The following is a 14,368-nucleotide window of genomic DNA, read 5'->3' on the forward strand; positions in this document are numbered from 1 at the left end:
TATTGAACTAAGAGAATCACTTGAAATGATACACTTTCTAGGCGTAACGCAGCTAAAGTCAAATTGCTTGTCAGGACAAATTCAGCGTGGACCGAGTCACAACAACCACACCCAGTTTGCTTTCTCCTTGTTACTGTGTCTGTTGTATGCTGCCTACTGGCACCCGCTATGTTGAAAGTTCATGTTGGAACTTCTGGACTGCATGTTTTTCTATCCTTTTGTACATTCTGTGTCTGTCAACATTACTCTAGAGAAAAACAACGTGAATGGGTCCTCATATTTCTTGATTTTTTTCACGGTGTCCCTAGCGAGCTTTAGTGATGTACGCGTTATGATGGCCTTTTCTGGAACTTAAAATTACATGTGTAAGCTTGAGAGATCAATCGGCCACTCTACCATAGCCCAGGGCAGTCGCCTATTAAAAATTGGCCGGGGGAAAACACTGCGTCTTCTAAGACACGATCCAGCACTTCCAAGAACCGGCATGATGCAACTCATATCTTAACACGCCAAGATTCTTCAGATCTGTAAAGGAATCATCCATTTCGTTCACAATAGTCAGTTTTCTGAAACATGGGTCGGGATGTTTTTACTGTTTATAGTACTGGTGCCCTTTTCGTTCTCGAAGCGGACAATGAAAATCAGCCATCGAGTACGCTGTCCGCGGTACTCAATTTCTCGCGCATGCTCATAGTAAATGAATCCCTCCATGAGCCCTTGAAACACTCTCTCGCATCGGGTTCCCCTTGCACCCCTTTGTAATCATGGTCAGAATTTCGATATATGATTAACTAGGATCATAGTGGTATTTACCTAAATCGTCAATCTTAGGCTTTGTCGGCGTTTTACGTTGGATGTGGCAAATTTCATTTTTGCTATTAATCGATAGACCCATAGTCCGAAGAAACATGATCATTCATTGCTGAGCAATAGCCCAGGCTTTTATATAAACAAGAAAAGGAAAGGAGGGAAAATTTATCAATACCCTCGCTTCGACCGGTGAGCCCGCTCAAGGGCCGAATCGAAGTCATTGGAAGTCTCAACAGTCGTCTCAATCTCCGTTTGAGTGAAGATCTTCCCATCGGGAATGATAATGCGGTCTTCGCTCGAATTATCCCGGTCCCCAGCCCCGATCTGCGTACCCATCGCGATATCATCCTGGTTCATCGTGCCCATGGTAATCTGGTTCGGATCCGTCACCTTGGTGAACCCAGATCCGTATTTCCTGGCATCGGTGTTACCCGACCAGGGACCGTATTTGCGCCCACTGCTGTACTCGCCGATGAAACGGGGCAGGAAGCGGGAGGCGATGGCCTTGAAGGATGGGATTGAGGCGGCGAGGATTCCGACATTGGACTCAATGACGGACCAGTACATGGCACCGCTGATTGCGTAGGTATAGTCGGCGGAGCTGAGCATGGCGGGGATGTAGGTGATTCGAATGATAGAGGAGACGCAGGCACTGGAGGTTGTTAGAAGGGAAGGTGCTGGGAGAGACTGATTCACGTACAAGAGACCCAAGCAGAGAATGAAACCGAGCGCAATCTTCTGCTTTTGGGGCATCTGGAGCTTGAAGATGACGCGCACGGGTAAGGTGTAGGTCAAAAGATCGGTCAGGATGTTCAAAGCGGCATTACAAAGATAAAAAATGTTGATGTTGACGCATGTTCCATCGCCAGTGCCCGTCCAGGCCTTGCTGACTGGTGAACATTGGAAGGCTGCAACTAGGACAAACGAGCCAGCCTGGCAAATTATGACGCCTATCATGATCCAGGACATGCGAGTGAGGTAGCGGTCTCCGAGTCGAGTATAGAACAATAAGACCGATGTTTTGATGAACCCGAGGCAAGCCAGATAAAACATGGAACTCAACCAAACCGCCTGAGTGAGTTAGTAGATAATCCATGATGTATACATCTAGATCGGGAAGCCTTACAAAGGAGTAGTTGAGGAGTAAACTTGGGTCAACGTTTCCGATGTGTGAACCCAGGCCATTCTTGACAGCTATACATGCTCGTTAGACTGGATGAAGACCATGGTGGGATTAGCTCCCTTACCTGCGATTGTGGCTCCAATAAATGCCCAAGCGAGAAGCTATTCATCTTTGTTAGTTAGTCGAGACTTGTGGATGATTTTGTTCCTTACAGCAGCTCCGATGATGAGATCTTGGAAGCATTAGCATGTTTTCTCACAGTATCCATCATGCGCACTCACAGTCATCAACACCCATATTGCCGAGTACATAGACACGAGCAAAGAGTCTCAGAGCCAAAACCAGAAATGTCAAGATCGCAAACGCAAGACAAATGCCCATGACCACATGGGCTTGCGAACCATGGTCGCCTGCCATGGTATAAAAAAGAGTGAATGTGTCAGGAAACCAGTAAGAATAGATCGGATAGCCAGATCAAGGCATGAATATGTTATACGCAAGACCTTGTGGATTATCACCGGAACAAAAAAGAAGAAGCTGTAATAACACCAAAGGAAGAAAAACAAAACAGAACATGTAGACCGTGAACCTGTCCACTTATCACAAGGCCTGCACATGCACGTCCCCTAGAACCAAAGAAAAAATGAGGAAAAGTCTGGCCGATCTCGTAGGATCATGGCGCATCTTCCTAGTGAAGACTGATCCACCTCTATCACATTGCTGCAGGGCAAAGAGGAGGGATTTTCGAGGACCTACCGGAAGTAGAGAAATGTCACAAAAGTACTCAAAACTTCTAGGCCTCGGCAAGGACAGCCTCCAAGTATCGGCTCCAATTTTGGAGAACTTGTGGAGTCATGATTCGTTCAGGGAGTGATTGAGTCCGTGCCGGTACAAACGTGGGATCCACATAGCTAGCAGCATCAGGATTGTTGACACGAGTAGAAAATTTGGTTCAGGTGGAGCTTGCAGGGATGCTCAACGTCTCATATCCTGTCGATCAGACTTTTTCGGCTCCAGGTATAATAACGAAGGTCGGCAAACACGAAACGAAAGCTTCAATTGTAGGCATCTAGGTAAATGTTCATCGATCTCGATACCATCTCATCTGATCGTCTGTGGCGGCCCCAAATATAGAATGGGGACAGAGCTTTCGGATAATTTTACTAAACAGGAAAGTAGTATTTGTTTCTGTAAATTCGAGTTCTAGCCAGCCGGAAGATCATAATCGGTAGAACCGTACTTTTGTTTCAACATCCTAGTTAGCTCGTTAATCAAGATTTGCTTGACGGCACGCCGCCCGAGTTTAAATCTTAGTTACGCCAAAATGTGGCGCATAACCTTCTTGTCCATTTGACGTAAACCTTAACACCAAAACAAGGATTTAATGAGGGGAAAGTGAATTACCTTCCACCGTCGTTTCAGACACTCTTCCTGTGCCGTCCGCCCGAAGCCCCACGTCAACAAACCCATTCGAGAAGCTAAGGTGCCTTGATCTGCAGGTTGACCCATCGACCCATCTTCCCACTTCCGACCCGTCCACAGTGGGGCGAGGGAAAAATTCTGGACCATTGCATTATCCAATTGTGGACAGGCAAGCTACTGTTAAGCGAGATTAGCTGCGCAAAGTCCTCGAGTCCACGCCACCGGCAAAGACAAAGGGGTTTTGGGTTTTGGGTTCAATATGACAGCTCGGGATTCCAGGTCCATTATTTATTCTGCAGAGAATACCTGACCAGGCTCTTCGCACATGTTCATGCTTTGTGCCTGTACAGGCTTGGACCATTCGTTCTCTCCAGTGGACCAGCTTGAGGACGGATCGCATAACGGTGCCGGTCTCCCGCTACATCATTGCCCCCTTTTGGCCCAGCATGTGGATTGTAAATCGATCCCCGTTGAGATCTGCGCTCGTTAACTCGAACCCACGAATCACGTTTTTCTAAACAAGCCTGACTCGTGAAAGGTGGAGACCTGGCCCAGGAGACTAGGCACCGTCCGTACTTTGTACTCCGTACAAAGTCAAGACATGAGCATAGCCTTGATGTAGCACACAGTGGAGAACACTGTTTCGAGCTAAGTCAAGTGATGGGCATTAGTGTCTCCTGAATACGTAATACACTGCGTGCTTTTGATCCTCCTGTTGGGCAGTTATATATACCCCAGATTCAGCATATTAATTCGTCCGAACTCGTGGCGAAGGAAACCCACAGAACTCCGGAGATCTATGGGAGTCTGCAATAATTTGCAATGTCTGGACCAAGGACCAAGTCGCGAATTCACCTGGAGTGGAACCCCTCTTCTCCCCGATGACAGGAACTTTACTAAGGACCCACAACACCGCCGATCTTGAGCCAAGTTGGCGAGATTTTGCTCCGCATTGCCCCTTCCATACAAAGCCTGGCTGATCCCGGCGTATGGGGAGTTCTAGACGGCGTGTCTTAATCCCACAAGCTATTATGACCAGGTTTTATTGTTTTTCAGAGGCTCCGAAATGACGTCCCCACAGGTTCAAGTGCCATAGCGCATGGACTAGAAAAGAAAGGCGCAGTAGACGAACAGTCGATCCTGATAACCGTTAGATTAGACCCAATAAATCAAGTCCATCTAATCTGCTAGCAAGTCAAGCAGGTGGACACGCATAGTCTACGGGCCAATGACTTCTAACTTCTTACTACACAAGTAGTCTTGTTCGGGGTATTTTGGACACCACGATCCCACTAGACTTTCTTTCTCTCGATGGCATTTGTTCTCTAACCATGGGTCTCGCAAACGTTTTGTCACTGTTGACAGTGACCAATCTCCTTACAGCTTTTGTTGCATACATCCTGCTTAAGTTTGTGTACCAGATTGTCTACTATCGCTTCTTCCACCCTCTTTCGGCCTTCCCTGGTCCCTTCTGGGCGTCTGTGACCCGACTTTGGATCGCGAAGCAGAACTTGCAGGAGACAGAGTACTTGACCTGCCATGAGCTTTCGAAGAAATATGGTAATGCAATTCAATCCCGCTTTGCATTGACAGATTCTAATTGAAATAGGACCGGTGGTTCGAATTACCCCCACGTTGCTGCTGGTCAGCGATCACTCTAAGCTTCCGGACGTCTACCACCGCAATGCCGACAAGACCGGTCACTACATCACTGGCAGTTTCGGAGAGACTGAAAGTCTGTTTAACATGAGATCACACAAGACGCACTCCGTGTTCAGGAAGCACATTGCTGGACCTGTAAGCTACATAACGCAGGTTTAATTATAGGGTTATACTAACAACATACAGTACAGCTTCACCAGCATCAAGCGCATGGAACCATTGATCGACGCCCGGATCAAAGAATGGAGTACTAAGCTCGACGACACATTCGCCAAAACCGGCGAGTCCTTTGACTTTGCCTGGTGGGCAGTGTAAGTTCACCCACCCCGCATAAAACACCCAGATCCGGTACTAACCAACCTTTGGAATAGCTATATGGCCTACGACATCATCAGCGAAATCGGCTTCGGCGCCCCCTTTGGCTTCATAGAAAAAGGCGAAGACATCGGTGGCCTAATTCAAGGCTTCCACGACGGCCTCCCAGCATTCGGTCTCCTCGCCCGCCTCCACCCCTTTACATCCTGGCTCAAGACAACCTTCCTCAAAAAATACCTCGTCGCCACACCCGCCGACGACTCAGGAATCGGAGTCCTTATGCGCTTCCGCGACAAGCTGATCAGCCAACGCATCAAAGACAACAACTCCGAGAAGGAAGCAAAGCGCGTCGACCTGCTCCAAATGCTCCTCGATGCTCGGACAGACGAAGATAAGCCCCTTGATCTAGAATATATTCGCGCGGAAGTCCTTCTCGTACTCCTCGCAGGTGCGGATACAACCGGCACCGCATTCCAGGCTATGATACATTTTTTGCTTGAGAGTCCCGCTGCTTATACCCGGATGATGGAGGAGATTGATGCTGCGTCAAAAGCGGGTGTCCTTTCTGAGATGCCGCAGTATGATGAGGTCCTTACGCATCTCCCATTTTATGTGAGCTGTGTTAAGGAGACGATGCGATTGTGTCCCTCTGCTCCGAATATCTTCCCGCGGTATGTCCCCGAGCCTGGGCTGGAGCTTTTCGGTAAATTTGCACCGGCTGGTACGGAAATTTCGTGTAACCCGTACCTTGTGCATCGGGACCCGGCGCTGTATGGCGATGATGCGGAGGAGTTCCGGCCTGAGCGCTGGCTGGATGCTGAGCGGGCAAAACTGTATAATAAGTATAATATGGCCTTTGGGTACGGATCGCGGGGTTGTTTAGGGAAGGACATTGCGATGATGGAGTTGATGAAGGGTCCCTTGCAGGTGAGTGAGAGACTAATGAGATTGGGAAATTGAGTATTATTGGCTAATCTTGATAGTTCTTCCGTTCTTATAAGCCGGAGCCTGTTGAGGGGAAACCCAAGGCCCAGTTTGTGGTTAAGGGTGGTGTTGGGTATTGGAAAGATGTGTGGTTGACTATCTCGAAGCGCGAGTGAGTGAGACTTCATGCGAGCCTTGTTTAAATATATAGATAGATTGGTCTATCTGGCTCGATCACTCAAACCTGTAGAACCCCCCTAAAACAGTCCAGATATCTTGAGTGCTCACTAAGCGTCGTTGGTCTATCACGTGTCGATGATGAGCTTCTGTGATCATTAACAAGGCCAAAATCGAGATTCTCTAAATATTATACAAACCCAAATTTGGCCTTTATGCATGTTTATTACAAGTATATTTTCAAGTAGGAGTGATAAAGAATCTATATTATTTCGGAACGTTCGGCTCCCTCATTGCTATAAACATGTTAGCAAGAATCCAACTCAGATACGCAAGATCCTTGTAGAACAGACCTGTGTGAAGCATTCTCCCAATGCTGATTCAAAGAGACCATTTTTATAATCCCGTCATTATTGTCCCCAGCTGGCATTCCCAATTCTTCATGGTTCGCAATAAGCTGAGTGGAATCTGTTGAGCTCCGACGTGCACAGCTGCTTAAATGGCTGTGAACGAATTGGTTTCGACTTCGACCATCGCTTGTTGTAGGTCCATCGTAGATGTGGCCCGAGGGCTGGTCGTGTTTGCGGTTTCGGCTGAAATAGCCTTTGACTGAGGGTGAATTTCGACGAGTCCAGCTCGTCAAAACATTGATAGCCGGGAGGCAGGCGCAAATTAAACCAAGTCCCAACTCGGCATTTCTGTATCAGATTAGTCCACTGTCAAGACAAGGCAGGTTCTAGGATGTATGACAGGACTCACGCTGTCAAGATCGACTTCATATACAACGTAGTTGAATGAAGATGCTTCCTCTCATGGACGCCAATCACCAGTCTGTAAAGACTAAAGGCCACAGCCACACCAGCAAGCCCCAGCAGAACAATCACCTTGACCTTCTTCCAAAATGGCATCTGCAACGTACAGGTAAACCCAACTGGAAAGGCAAAAATTGCAGCATCTGTTACGGTCCCGATGACCGAATCGGCAATAATCACACCCGGCTGGCTGAAGCATGTTGCGTCCGGGATTTCGGTTTGTGACCAATAAGCGGCAGGTGGATTGCAGATGAAGATCTTAACGAATGTGATGATCGTGTAATAGCCGATGACGGTGCCAAGAAGGACGTATAGAGATATCATAGCTCGGTAGTAAGGCTGAAAGACCCTGATCAGAATTGTGACTAGGCTGATCTTCACGAACAATGCTGTCGGGGCATAGATAGCAGTAGCAACATAGGAGATCTGGCGGAAAAAATCAGAACAGAGTTTAATAAAGAAGATTGAGATATCCCACCTTAATGCATTGTTCGAATTGATCCTGACCCAATTCACTGGCTTCAACGGCGCAGCCAGAAAGCCCGTCTAAGAAATATGTGAGCAAAAGTCCAAATTTTGGGTTGATCTGCGAATCAGACGATCGGCCGTACAAATTAAGCCATTCGTGCAATACCCCATAAAAATGAGCTAATCACCTAACATGTCAGTTAAAAAAGCAATTGTCTTGGCGATCGAACGTACCCATCCAATGAAACACGATGCTGCATGAATAAATTAGCAAGGGCCTGGAGATGTGACGTGTCGGTCGCATACTTACCATCATCAACGCCCAGCCCATTCATGAGCTTCCATCTCACGAAAATTCGAAGAAAGACGAAGGGTGTAACAAGCACAAAGCACAGGATTTGTGTCGCATAGTTGACCAGGAACAGGGAATTCCTATCGTGGGCTGTATTTGACATGACATGGATATAAGGTGTGGCGCGTCGCAGGGGTTAGAAATTCTTTCCCCGGCTTCACCCCAGTTTCCGACATCGCTTGTGCAGGTTAGTCAGCGAGATCTGATCGCCACTAATGACGTCTGCACGGCACGGGATTCATTTAACGAGGTGGAGCCTTTCTTCCTGCGTCGATATTTGTTCTAAATCTACATATATACAGAATCAATCTTGCATTAATCTTACAATCTATGCATTTTCCAAAACTGCATGCACTAGTTACCCCAGATCTGTAAAGTGGATCCCGATCCACCAATGAAAAGCGCCAAGCCGATCTTATAGCAGGAGCCAAGTCTAATAGTATCTCGATCTGGTCAAGCACTGTACCTTTTATTTGATCAAGCCTGCGGAGTTATTGCATTGACTAATCTCAAAGGGTACATAACGGATGAGCTATGCGATTACGGGGTCTAAAAGAAATCAATCTTTGTCATTAGTAGGTATTATGAAGGTGAACATGTAGTTTGTGGGTCGCGATGTCTTACTACTCTAAGGAGGTTGTTACAGCGACACCATAAACTGTTGCTACACCTCAATACCCGCATTTGAACTTGGTCTGGAATTGCAGAGATAAAGGAATTAGCCCGGAGGATTACTCTGATGGAAGACTTTACAAAGCTGATGGAAATGGTACCCTTGGTGAAAACAGAAATGAATGAGCAATGAGGAGCTAAAAGCCAAAGGACACAAGAATTTAGGCACACTGAAACAAAGGAAAGCAATAAGACACAAGAAATCAACAAATAATAAGTCTTGAAACACAAAATAGACCACTCCTTGTCAGCAGACTTAGTTTGAGAGAACACCCGAAACAAAACACGGATTTATGGTTGGCAGACACATCGACTAGGAGCGATAGTCAAGCCAAGGTACCATTGATGGGGCGCGTCTTATATTCTGTGCCCTCCATCGCTTTTCAAGTCCACAACTGCCACCAAGTAAAGTCATATCAGACAAACCGATCTGCGGCATTCGCCCAAGAAACCCTTGGAGGAATCTAAGCATACCAACGTACTCTCCTTAGTAGACTCGGGCGTATTCTCTAGCTATCTCATGGGCAGTTTGCTCATATGGTCCTGGCAGCGAGAAGTCCGCGCCTACGAAAAGAAGTGCCTTCAAAAACTGCCGGTCCCCATACACAGTGGCCAAATGAATCTGGTAATTATCGTCCTTCGCGGGAAGGTAGTTAACACCAAGGCCAAGCGGAATGAGTAGTTTCAGCATCTTGAAGAGATTTGAGGAACACATCATGCCTGTCCAAAGGTTCTTGTGATACATTGGTGAATCTGGGCTCAAAGATGCACCATATTCCACCATAAGAGAGACGGTGGAGAAGCGACCGAGCCAGACGGCGTTATTCAATTCGTGTGGTATTTCACAAGACAGCCACTCGGAATCTTCTCGTGAAACGTAATGAAGGATTGGTCGAAGTGCCGTTGAATCACCGAGCCTCACAGGAATGACGATTGCTCTTCCTACTTTTGCCCACAGCTTTCTCTTAAAGGCGTGAGGGAATAAACCGCCGGCAAGGACTTCGTGCATGCGTCTGCTCGTTTTTAGGAGCATCAGGTATTCCTGCAAAGGAATAAATGACGCAATGATAAGCAAAATTTCCACTGGCAGGCTCATAATATTCGTGACTGTCGAGGGCTATTTCCATCAAATAAGCCAGTAATAGTTGAAAGCTCAGTACGCTTGAGCCCCATACCGTCATTATGTCTGTAACCTTGTGGATAAACAAGAAAGAGATAAGAGCAGGTAATAGAAAAGAGGCTTTTATAAAAGAACTGCTGACTGATATATGTGACGTCTAAGCAAGTGATCTAACGGGAATATTCCATGCAGGTCTGAATATGGGGTACCCAAGTCCGAGGCGATAATAGAAGTTTTATTGCCCTAGAAGCCTTTTTTTCCACCTCGGGAGTGGTGTATATAGTATCTCTATGACTACGCTTGGGGTGTTTACACTGCCATCATTTCCTGAACTGTCAGTACAAGATAGTACTGGGTACAGGATTAAGGATACGCTAAGTAGGTCCAGTATTTGCAGTCAGCCAAAATAAGGATAAGGATGTACAAGAGAAAAGTTTACACCAGGCTCAGATTATGAGTCAAGTATACGCATAATTATCGTTAGAAATAGCATCATTCATAAACGGAGTATATTTCAAATATACCAGTCAGCCAAAAATGCTCACTCCAAATCAAACTCAATACTCGTTAAGATGCAACTTCTTTCCAACGAACCTCCTCTTCTCAGGCGCAAACCTCTGATCCCGCTCAGCACTCACACCTTTAAGCGCATGAAGCAGCATTCCAGCATCGAAGAACCCATCTAGAATAAAGTCAGTTTGGTATCCAACAGCATCAATTAAAAGTGGTATACTCACATCCACCCATTCCATCATCATCTATCTCAGCACTGTCAGTGGTCGTAGCAGGCGTCTCAGCACCACGGTTATCACCATAGACTATTCTACCTCGGCGCTGGGATTCGGCGTGGAACCGCTCGGCTAATGCCTCTGTCTCACGGGCACGGCTTGTCCGAGGGCTGGTCGTTTTGCGGTTCGCAGTACGGAGAAGTTTTCGGATCTCAAATAGGTATGACTCGAGCGTCTGCATTAGGCGAGCTGTTTGTCTGTGTTTCGAAGACGCACAGAAGGAAATAGTTTCATCTTTGATGATGTAGCCAATTCCAAATCCGTCGGCGGATGTGGGACCGAAACCGAAATGGCGCAGACAAGGGTTTCCACAGTTCGAGGTTGAAAGAATGGTATTGTTTATCTTGTCCCAGCCTGCATCGCTGAAGATCGCTGGTGTGGTGGGTGGGGAAGCGGATCTGTAGCCGCGGCTACTACCGCTGGCGGGGGAAGGCAAACCGTCGTCTGAGACGGCAGAAAGTTTGGGTGAATCGAGGCTTTCGCTTGGACTGGAGTATTCGACGGAACTGTTATCGTGGAAGAGGCCGTCGTCGAAGGAGCGTTGCCAGAGACAGTACAATGCGTATAAGTGGCGGTCTTGTCCTTCGCCCTTTGAGCAGTCTTTTGTGATAGCTGTGTGGCGCTGAGTCGCTGTGCGGAGGGCATCGATCTTTTTCTCGGCAGGATTATCACCCCAGAATGTGCGGACGAAGTCTAGACATTCGGGTGTTACGGTGCGGACCGCTTCTGTACGGCCATGGAGGAAGACTTTCGTCATTGCTGGTTCGTAGGTATTCTCGACGCGGCCGTAGAGACCGTAGTAGGCTGCCTGGAAAGCCATTTGTACGAAGGCGTCTGGGGAGAAGCCCATGGATGTGATGAAGTTCTTGCCGAAGCCCTCGAAGTCGAGGACTTGGAACTCATGTTGGTGGAGGAGGTCTGAGAGGTGGGATTCGGCGAAACGGAGGGCGATGCTGAGCTCGGGGGCCATGTCCCATTCCAACTTGCGTGGGGTTGTAGAGACGTTTCCGAAGCTGCGGGGGTCACGCTTGGCTGGGTCGGGGCTAGATGTTGTCCAGAGACTTGGGGCTTGACCGTTGATTGTCTTTGCGAAACGAAGGATCGTGTCGGTGTAGACATCGCTGGCGAATCGCAAGACTGTGTGTCCATCGACGCCTGTATGCTCAAAATTGATACCAGCGCTTCCGTTCTTGCAGACGATGATCTGCAATTTGTCATACCATCGGTTTGTGCAAGTGCCTACTTGTACGCCCTTGATGACCTCGCTAGTACCGCACAGCATGTTTGCGCAAAGCTCTCCGGTGTTTGAAGGTTCGGTGTCATCGAGACAGAGCACGAATAACGCGGTGTCAACGATATTGAGGCACTCGGCATTATTCGAAGAAGGATCCTTGGTCATTATGTCCCGTAGACCTGACCAGACTTTTCGGTTCTCTGTACTAAGAACACCCAAGGCGCCTTTAGCAGCTTCTTGAACCGGTGTCTGGGCTGCGTCATCCACGATGACATGCAAATTGAGCGCAATGTCACGTTCAGTCATAATGAGATCGCTGTTGTCATCCAGGACATCAAACCAATAGAACTGGCCTCGACACAGGACGACGACATGTTTTGCCGCTGGATCTTGACTGATGACGCAGCCATTATCGGTGGGAAGGCGGGCTGTTCCGAAGAGTCGAGAGTATTGATACATACACAGGGGTGTCCCCCGCACAGTGTCAGGTGGAAGCTCTTCTTTTCGGACAGCACGCACAAAAGCCAGAGATGAAACAACCAAGGACGCAGCGCGAGTAACTTGGTTATTGCGAGCAGGTGTCGGATCATCCTCCAACAGGAAGAACGGGTTAAGATTCAAGACGACAGCTATCCAAGGTCAGTCATGTTCGAATATCATATAGGTATGGGCAGCCTACAGCTATCGAAATTCAAGTACGAGTCATACCCTTTTAGAGTTCAGTCTTCCTTCTTTCTAACCCCACGAATGAAAACTTACAGAACTGCTCAATAAAGCTGGTTTTCGAAGAAGCATAGTTTTTCAACTTTTCTTGAAGGACAGGTCCATCAGTCTTCAGGAAGTCTCTGACGGCCGCCTTGGTTTCCTCATGTTCCCTTGGAGTTTGCAAAGCAACAAGAGCCTCCAAATGCCGGCGGCACGTATCCTCCAAGTCAGGGATAGGAAGTTTCGGCAATGAATCTTGATTAGCAAACGTCAAGCCCTGTGGCTTCGGGGTATGTGTCTCCACAGCCTTGGATTCAGGCTGATCAGCCGAGACATTCGGTCTCATGACCGTATGTCCCGACAGATCTGACTGTTTAGCGTCAGGATCCATCGCACTACCGAGTGGTTTTGGCGCAGTAAAAAAGCGAACTGCCACGTTCGAATAAGACATGTTAGTGATGTGAAATTAATTCGATCAGGCGTAGCGGCAGGAAAGGTAAGTTGGCAGAGAGAGGAGGCGTAGAGCGGTGCGGTAGAAGTAGTGGCAATCTTGAAGGCAATATGATGGCATTGAGGCTACCTCACTTGTAGGGTAGAAATGGGAGAAGAAAGGAAGTAAAGAGAAGGAGAAAATAACAGAGAAGGTCAAATGATGGCCTTGGGGGCCCGAAGCACATGTTATATACAACGAAGTAGTAAACCATACAAGACACCTCGGACCCCACTAAGGAATTGGGCGGCTTTTTTCGGTGGACACGGGTTCGGGTTGAAGGGAGCGGACAAAGGGACTAGACTTACAGTACTAGGTTATTGATCAAGTGCGGGATGTGGAGTTTGGGGGGCTACACAGGGGCGCCCAAGATGCAGTGATAGCGCCGGAGGAACGGATGCTGTCAGATGATTTCAGCTCAGTAAGCTATTTTAGCTTGGCGGTTCACCTGCACGGGAGGGAGCGTCAAGGTATCACAGGAAAATCAAGGTCCCCATGATTCATAGTCAAATCTGGAGAACGAGACACTGACACTTACCAGTCCAGTCAGGCCAGTCAGGTACCAGGATCCCTTCAAGGTTGTTTAATTTGACGAAACGAAACGTGGGGTTGAGCTAGCGGGGGAGCTACTGTACGGAGTACAAGGCGCAAGACCCTAGATTAGCGTTAAAGGAACTCCAGAATAGATTACACACTAAATAGCATCAGTGATTCCGGGTTCCAAGCCAATCCCGAGTGCGGGATGAGTGGAGAGTGGAGGGACTGATTACGATGACGTCTCGGGTGAATGGAGCTTCGAAGCTTTAGTGGATTTGGGATGTTTGTATTGTTTGTATTGTATAACTAAAGGCACGTGATCCGAGTTCATCTCACATTGTACATTCACATTGGCCATGTTTTTCTATCCACAAATGGGCACACAAAATCGCTAGGAGACACCAAGTCCATAAAAGGAATATTCACAATTGGTAAAAGGATTCCACATGTCTTTCTGCCGAGAGAGACATGACATCAGGTACCTTCACAGTACATACAACCTCCTCAGGGACGTTTCCCTGAAGATAGGTACCCGATGCCGATCAGTTCCCGAAGTTCCCGGGCGAGATCACACCGGGTAGGACATGCAGAATATCAAGAATCGAAGATAAGAGAAAAATAGTAATAATTCAAAATGCAAAAAGCGAATGCAACAAACGTTGTCGGAGAGAGAGAGGTAAATGTTCAAGGGAGAGGGAACTCGCGATCAATGCAAGCTGACCTCATGTAAAGGGTAGGGTTCTCCGATGCAGAAGGT

The 14,368-nt window shown here is 47.6% G+C and overlaps 5 protein-coding genes across 5 annotated transcripts; 1 reads left to right on the forward strand and 4 right to left on the reverse strand.

Annotated features, from left to right (window-relative positions):
- Window positions 1–978: 978 nt before the first annotated feature.
- On the reverse strand, window positions 979–2,350 carry N7503_004020 (putative integral membrane protein Pth11-like; the record flags this gene model as incomplete). The annotated part of the gene is made up of 6 exons (XM_057063567.1): window positions 979–1,462; window positions 1,511–1,881; window positions 1,937–2,004; window positions 2,058–2,094; window positions 2,146–2,165; window positions 2,215–2,350. 6 exons carry the CDS (start codon window positions 2,348–2,350, stop codon window positions 979–981), a joined length of 1,116 nt encoding a protein of 371 aa, XP_056924482.1.
- A 2,336-nt stretch (window positions 2,351–4,686) lies between these two features.
- Window positions 4,687–6,432, forward strand: N7503_004021 (cytochrome P450; the record flags this gene model as incomplete). The annotated part of the gene is made up of 5 exons (XM_057063568.1): window positions 4,687–4,915; window positions 4,965–5,152; window positions 5,204–5,328; window positions 5,389–6,259; window positions 6,316–6,432. 5 exons carry the CDS (start codon window positions 4,687–4,689, stop codon window positions 6,430–6,432), a joined length of 1,530 nt encoding a protein of 509 aa, XP_056924483.1.
- Window positions 6,433–6,695: 263 nt separating this feature from the next.
- N7503_004022 (uncharacterized protein) lies at window positions 6,696–8,168 on the reverse strand (the record flags this gene model as incomplete). The annotated part of the gene is made up of 5 exons (XM_057063569.1): window positions 6,696–6,729; window positions 6,787–7,131; window positions 7,193–7,791; window positions 7,948–7,967; window positions 8,024–8,168. The coding sequence occupies 5 exons, from the start codon at window positions 8,166–8,168 to the stop codon at window positions 6,696–6,698; spliced, it is 1,143 nt and encodes a 380-aa protein (XP_056924484.1).
- Window positions 8,169–9,224: 1,056 nt separating this feature from the next.
- Window positions 9,225–9,918, reverse strand: N7503_004023 (uncharacterized protein; the record flags this gene model as incomplete). Its single annotated transcript, XM_057063570.1, has 2 exons — window positions 9,225–9,854; window positions 9,913–9,918. 2 exons carry the CDS (start codon window positions 9,916–9,918, stop codon window positions 9,225–9,227), a joined length of 636 nt encoding a protein of 211 aa, XP_056924485.1.
- Window positions 9,919–10,414: 496 nt separating this feature from the next.
- N7503_004024 (choline/carnitine O-acyltransferase) lies at window positions 10,415–13,035 on the reverse strand (the record flags this gene model as incomplete). The annotated part of the gene is made up of 4 exons (XM_057063571.1): window positions 10,415–10,539; window positions 10,595–12,508; window positions 12,559–12,588; window positions 12,639–13,035. The coding sequence occupies 4 exons, from the start codon at window positions 13,033–13,035 to the stop codon at window positions 10,415–10,417; spliced, it is 2,466 nt and encodes an 821-aa protein (XP_056924486.1).
- Between the last annotated feature and the right edge of the window lie 1,333 nt (window positions 13,036–14,368).

Source organism: Penicillium pulvis (genome assembly GCF_028828015.1).
Source record: "Penicillium pulvis strain IBT 33274 chromosome Unknown contig_1_segment0_segment0, whole genome shotgun sequence".
Taxonomy (NCBI): domain Eukaryota; kingdom Fungi; phylum Ascomycota; class Eurotiomycetes; order Eurotiales; family Aspergillaceae; genus Penicillium; species Penicillium pulvis.